General features: G+C 42.0%; 1 protein-coding gene across 1 annotated transcript in view; it reads right to left on the reverse strand.

Annotated features, from left to right (window-relative positions):
* LOC111966119 (synaptotagmin-6) overlaps nt 1-6,875 on the reverse strand; it is an 82,019-nt gene extending 75,144 nt beyond the window's left edge. The window contains exon 1 of the mRNA XM_070444336.1: nt 6,719-6,875. Coding sequence (XP_070300437.1) covers nt 6,719-6,875 — 157 coding nt within the window. The remainder of the gene's footprint in view (nt 1-6,718) is intronic.
* Nucleotides 6,876-7,448: the final 573 nt, after the last annotated feature.

Consider the following 7,448-nt stretch of genomic DNA (forward strand, 5'->3'; position numbering starts at 1 on the left):
ACTCTCAAAGAACTAGAATGTCTATTATTTCCTCTTTATTCCTGTACAAAATCCTGGAATCTGAAAATGTCCCAGTTCTTCCATGGCCTGCATATTCACCAGACATGCCACCCATTGAGCATGCTTGGGACTCTCTAGATCGACGTGTACGACAGCATGTTCCAGTTCCCGCCAATATCCAGCAACTTCACACAGCCATTGAAGAGGATTGGGACAACATTCCACATGCGGCAATCAACAGCCTGATCAACTCTATGTGATGGAGATGTGTCGAGCTAAATTAGGCAAATGGTGGTCATACCAGATACTGACTGGTTTTCTGATCCACGGCCCTACCTTTTTTTAAATGTATCTGTGACCAAGAGATGCATATCTGTATTCCCAGTCGTGATATATATAGATTAGGTATTGACTGATTTCCTTATATGAACTGTATTTCAGTAAAATCTTCGAAATTGTTTCATGTTGCGTTTATATTTTTGTTCAGTATACATAAAAAAGTCAGTCAGATTTCAAACCAGTTATGTGCTGTCACATATCAGACTGTATTTGTTCATCCAAATGTGCACAGCCGGAAGCGCTACCACAACAGCCTTCATGTCGTAATAATGAGACATAGGCATCTCACAGTGAAATGGACAGCTTTCCAATGTTCTTTTGGAAATGTTTGTACTCACTGGGAAGTGCTGTGTCTGTAGAACACAGAGTCAGTGTGACTGTGTGAATATTAATTATTAAAGGGAGGTTTGTCTGGGTTCTAAAGTAATCTCTACAGCCTAGTTAATTTGATGTTTTTGTCCTGTTGTTTTGGATTTCACCTGCACTGCGTCATCCTTCCTGGCCTGCAAATAGAGGACTAAGGAGCGACCAGTTCCCTGTTCTGGATGGAACTTACCTATATTTCTAATCATTTCTCATTTTCTCCTTACAGAATTTGAATAAATGAGGAAAGACAAACATTACATTATAGCCTGATCTAGCAGCATAGTGCTCTCTGAGAAATTCCCCTGGAGATACTGCAGTATTGTTTCTTCCCAGAACCGTATTGCTCTAGCTTAATCACAAAGGAGAACATGACTTCATTCACCAACATGAAATGCAGCAGAAAAAATGCCTAAACATTCCCCCCTCTTATCTCTCCAAAGGCATCAGCAAAAAGGTAAACACAACACAATAAGGTTATTGTAAAATACATTTCCTGAGATGGATGAATAACAATAATGAGTTGAATTAAGACTTCCCATTGGCATTTTCCTTTCACTGAATACCTTCAAACCTTGTGTCACTGTCAAACATTTTCAAGACATTGCAACAGTGAAGAGTTCCTACACTGCAATGATGGACCCAGAGGGTACATGTCACATGTCAGGTGCCAGGCCGTGGCCGTGTTCTAAGTTCTGTCCATATCTCCCCTCCACATCTCTACCAAGTCCCAACAGTAAGAAAGTAAAGCGCCTTGCGTTTATCCTTCATGTGGCAGAATAGATTCACAGTGATGGGTGGATAACATGCAATGGCATTTAATGCCCCCACAGCTTAGTGACGGATGCCCATGGCATGGTGAAGTACGTTTGATTCCATCGCTGAGGATAATGCGGAGTGACATAGGATTTTGTCAGAAATGGTGTGACGCGTACCCTCTGACATGGGGATCCATCCTAGCAGAAACATCGCTGAATGACATTTGTTATGTACCTGCCTTCAGTCCAAATTCTCTGGCTGGCTCTTCAATCATGTCACACACTGTAGCTATATGTTTCACTGATGTATTGGTCTATGTATAAGCAGTTACAAAATCATCCAAATGTAAAAATTATATTCAGTTTATATGTACACTAACGTTCAAAAGTTTAGGGTCACTTAGAAATGTCCTTGTTTTTGAAAGAAAGGCACATTTTTTGTCCATTAAAATAACATCAAATTGATCAGAAATACAGTGTAGACATTGTTAATGTTGTAAATGACTATTGTAGCTGGAAACAGCTGATTTTTTATGGAATATCTACATAGGCGTACAGAGGCCCATTATCAGCAACCATCACTCCTGTTTTCCAATGTTAGCTAATCCAAGTTTATAATTTTAAAAGGCTAATTGATCATTGGCAGGAACTGGAACACGCTGTTGTACATGTCAATCCAGAACATCCCGAACATGCTCAATGGGTGACAAGTCTGGTGAATATGCAGGCCATGGAAGAACTGGGACATGTTCAGCTTCCAGGAATTGTGTACAGATCCTTGCGACATGGGGCCGTGCATTATCRTGCTGAAAGACGAGGTGATGGTGGCGGATGAATGGCACGACAATGGTTCTCAGGAACTCATCACAGTATCTATGCGCATTCAAATGGCTATCGATAAATTGCAATTGTGTTCGCTGTCCGTAGCTTATGCCTGCCCATACCATAACCCCACCGCCACCATGGGACACTCTGTTCACAACGTTGACATCAGCAAACCGCTCGCCCACACGACGCCATACACGCTGTCTGCCATCTGCCCAGTACAGTTGAAACCAGGATTCATCCGTGAAGAGCAGCACACTTCTCCAGCATACCAGTTGCAATTGAAGGTGAGCATTTGCCCACTGAAGTTGGTTACTGCAGTCAGGTCAAGACCCTGGTGAAGAAGACGAGCATGCAGATGAGCTTCCCTCAGATGGTTTCTGACAATTCTTCGGTTGGGCAAACCCACAGTTTCTTCAGCTGTCTGGGTGGTTGGTATCTGACGATCCCGCAGGTGAAGAGGTCGGATGTGGAGGTCCTGTGTTGGCGTGGTTACACATCTTCTGGGGTTGTGAGGCCGGTTGGACGTACTGCCAAGTTCTATAAAACGACGTTGGAGGCGACTTATGTTAGAGAAATTAACATTAAATTCTATGGCAACAGCTCCTGCAGTCAGCATGCCAATTTCCCACTCCCTCAACACTTAAGACATCTGTGCCATTGTGCTGTGTGACAAAACTGAACATTTTAGAGTGTCCTTTTATTGTCCCCAGCACAAGGTGCATCTTGATATGCCATACCTGTCCAGTGGATGGATTATCTTGGCAAAGGAGAAATGCTCACTAACAGGGACGTAAACAAATTTGTGTACAAAATTTGAGAGAAATACGCTTTTTGCGCTTATAGAACATTTATGGGATCTTTTATTTCAGCTCAGACATTGGACTAACACTTTACATGTTACATTTATATTTTTGTTCAGTATATGAGCAGAACTCTTCCCAGCCATTTCAATATCCATTACTATAGAGACAGCTATACTGTAGGATGAGTTGTCTTTTTCATTATGATAGGCCCTCAATTCAGACACTTTACACCACTCCAGCCAACAATTGGCATTGCGCATGGTGATCTTATGCTCGTGTGTGGCCGCTCGGCCATGGAAATCCACTTCATGAAGTTCCTGATGAAGCATTCTTGTGCTGACATTGCTTCCAGAGGCAGTTTGGAACTACGTAGTGAGTGTTGCAACCTAGGACAGACAATTTTTCTGTGGGCTTGTGTGAGCCGCTGTTGCTCCTTGAAGTTTCCACTTCACAATAACAGCACTTACAGTTGACCGGGGAAGCTCTTGCAGGGCAGAATTGTGACGAACTGACTTGTTGGAAAGGTGGCAGCCTATGACGGTGCCACGTTGAAAGTCACTGAGCTCTTCAGTACGGGTCATTCTACTGCCAATGTTTGTCTCAATGGCGATTTCATGTCTGTGTGCTTGATCTTATACACAGGTGTGGCTGACATAGCCAAATCCACTAATTTGAAGGGGTGTCCACATACTTTTGGCAAATGAATGTCCCTCTAATCATGCATTAACTTTGGTGCAGTAAATATACCAGGCTAATAGCACTGACTGAGATTCTTCACGAAAGTAAAGTGCGCCTTCTCTCATGAGTCCTCTCATTAATCCACGCAACAATATTATCAGTTTCAGTTGCAGGGAGCTGTGTGCTCCAATCTGCTATAATGCTAATGGTAAGGTTGAGCGATCAGGACAGCATCAGCAGAAATTAAGCTAAAGGCTGATTTATTCGTTTTATAGGAGCTCTGCTCACCCAGACGAACTAAAAAGTCACTCTGAGTTTGGTTTATAGGCTATACCTATGGTTGCTCTGCCCTGAGGTCACAAAAGCTAATTAGAGATGTGTCCAAGGCCCAGTCTGACCCCTAACATGGACAGTGAGGAAAACAAAAGGAGAAGAAAATAAGTAATCCAGAGTGATAGTGCATGTGCGAGCGTGCGTGTGAATTCTTTCTTACAAAAAATACATTTGTTCTGGAAAAATGCACCTACTTATACAATTGTTGTTAATACCATGTGGCATCCATTCATCAATAGTCCCGTCACATGCACAGATAGGGCTCTACCTGATATACAGTACCAGTCAAAAGTTTGGACACCTACTAATTCAATGGTTTTTCTTTATTTTTACTATTTTCTACATTGTAGAATAATAGTGAAGACATCACAACTTATGAAATAACACATATGGAATCATGTAGTAACCAAAAAAGTGTTAAACAAATCAAATGTGTATTTTATATTTGAGATTCTTCAAAGTAGCCACCCTTTGCCTTGATGAAAGCTTTGCACACTCTTGACATTCTCTCAGCCAGCTTCATGAGGTAGTCACCTGGAATGCATTTCAGATGTGAAATGATGTGCCTTGTACAAAGGTCATTTGTGAATTTCTTTCCTTCTTAATCAGTTGTGTTGTGACAAGGTAGGGGTGGTATACAGAAGATAGCCCTATTTGGTAAAAGACCAAGTCCATATTATGGCAAGAACAGCTCAAATAAGCAAAGAGAAACGACAGTCCATCATTACTATAAGACATGAAGGTCAGTCAATACAGAACATTTCAAGAACTTACGTTTCTTCAAGTGCAGTCACAAAAACCATCAATCGCTATGATGAAACTTCCTCTCATGAGGACCGCCATAGGAAAGGAAGACCCAGAGTTACCTCTTCTGTAGATGATAAATTCACTAGAGTTACCAGCCTCAGATTGCAGCCCAAATAAATGCTTCACAGAGCACAAGTAACAGACACATCTCAACATCAACTGTTCAGAGGAGACTCTGAATCAGGCCTTCATGGGCAAATTGCTGCAAAGAAACCACTACTAAAGGACACCAATAATAAGAAGAGACTTGCTTGGGCCAAGAAACACGAACAATGGACATTAGACCGGTGGAAATCTATCCTTTGGTCTGATGAGTCCAAATTTGAGATTTTTGGTTCCAAGCACCTTGTCTTTGTGAGACGCAAAGTAGGTGAACGGATGATCTCCGGGCTATTTGTAAAAATCTATTTGACCAAGAAGAAGAGTGATGGTGCTGCATCAGATGACCTGGCCTCCACAATCACCTGACCTCAACCCACTTGAGATGGTTTTGGATGAGTTGGACCGCAGATTGAAGGAAAAGCAGCAAACAAGTGCTCAATATATGTGGGAACACCTTCAAGACTGTTGGAAAAACATTCCTCATGAAGCTGGTTGAGAGAATGCCAAGAGTGTGCAAAGCTGTCATCAAAGCAAAGGGTGTCTACTTTGAAGAATCTAAAATCTTAAATCTATTTTGTTTGTTTAACACTTTTTTGGTTACTACATGATTCCATATGTGTTATTTCATAGTTTTGATGTCTTCACTACTATTCTACAATGTAGAAAATAGTAAAAATAAAGAGTAGGTGTGTCCAAACTTTTGAATATATATTTTTTCTTCACAAAAGTAGTGCACTGGGCCTTTAGTAGTCCTGTATTAGCTGATGATATAGCAGTTGACAAAACACTGTCAGCCCTCCCGCCCCCCATTGTTCGGAACCCACTGCCTGCAAGTCGTGGTCAAGTTCCCCACCCCCCAACCTGTCGTTGGTTGCACCTGTAATTTGATGCAAGCTGTATTCTATCAAGACATAACCATGTTGATCTGTATGGAGCTTGCGCTTGCCCAGTTGTGCCTTTTTTCCAGTCTGCCCTGCAAGGAGATTGCGCAAGCGCCCGCCGGTATCCAAACATGCATGGCTTGAGAGATGCAGTGTAAATACATCAACAGTATTGCCACAGCAGCATAACATTGATTAACACTTGATAGCACTTGATTTAGCCCACATTATCATCAATATTCGGTATGGTTGGCAGATGCATTCCAGAAAGATAGAGAGACAAATCACAATCAGTAAAATAAATTGATCTAGCTAACTAGCAGATTTACATAAATCATCAACATCAATGATCAGCTGATAGCCCATCCTCTTTTCTCGATGTCAATCATGTCTTTAGGAGGCAGTGTAGCCTAACTAACTTGCTTACAATTTCTGATGACGAGTGATTGTGTTGTGCAGAAATAAATAGGCCTTTGCTAAAAAAATATATAATTTTCCGCTACACAGGGATTTAGTATGTTATTACTTTCGAGATATGAATTATTATTATTATTATTATTCTTTCAAGCGGGGTTGCCCTTTTTTCATTTTGAGCACCTTACCCCTGAAAGGTCTGTGCATGGCCCTGGTTAAGTGCTAATATACTGTACTGTGTATAAAAATTAGCACAAATGTCACAAACGCTAGCTCACTGTTTGAGAAACAAAAAGCAGTGACAGCAGGGAAAACCAATTCCACAGTGCAAAAACACAGTGCCTATTCTGGAATATAGACACTGTTATAAAACATGCTCAAGATTCTATGTACATGTTCTAAATGTTCTTACCTGGTTCCTTGTGGTCCGAGTTTTGGTTGGACAGCAGAAACAGGAAGTCCTGGCAGGTGTCCTGGTCCAATAGCTGCTTGTTCTGGAGGCAGAGGTCAACAATCAGGGTCACGGCTTTCTGACAGAACATGTCATACTCCTCTCCGTCAGGACTCATGCTCCCAGCTGCATCCTCTGTCTCTCAGCGCTGTGTCTCAGCAACGTGCTCATCCAAGGAGACTCATGCCACGTAACGCATGCACTGTACAGCACCCACACAAACAGACACACAGCCGCCCGGCATAGACAGAAGATAAATGAGACTGGTCTCTGTCCGTACGGCTGATTCTTGTTGTTCTGTCTTGTACTGTCTCTCAAGTGTGTGTGTGTATTTGAGTGTGTGGAGGTTAGCATGTATGTGCATTTCTAAATGTGAGTTTGTGTCTGATCTGGGCCAAGTTTGTGTGTATGTGTGTATATGTATTAAGTTTGTGTGTATGTGTGCATGTCCACGTGTAGCTTACGGTTGGGGACTATGTGTGTACAAGTGTGTAGGCTTGATGAATCACTTATGCCCCCAGGTATTCTAGGAACAATAATTATTGCATCACATTTATTCTGAAGCTCTGGCAAATTAAAATGAAGAACACTCAACAACAACTGAATATGGATACTACAGCCCCTCCCTCTCCCCTCCCCTTACTCTCCTGTTCTCCCCCCACTCTCCCCACAGCTCTCCGTCTCCCTGCTC

Source organism: Salvelinus sp. IW2-2015, linkage group LG7, assembly GCF_002910315.2.
Source record: "Salvelinus sp. IW2-2015 linkage group LG7, ASM291031v2, whole genome shotgun sequence".
Classification (NCBI taxonomy): Eukaryota; Metazoa; Chordata; class Actinopteri; order Salmoniformes; family Salmonidae; genus Salvelinus; species Salvelinus sp. IW2-2015.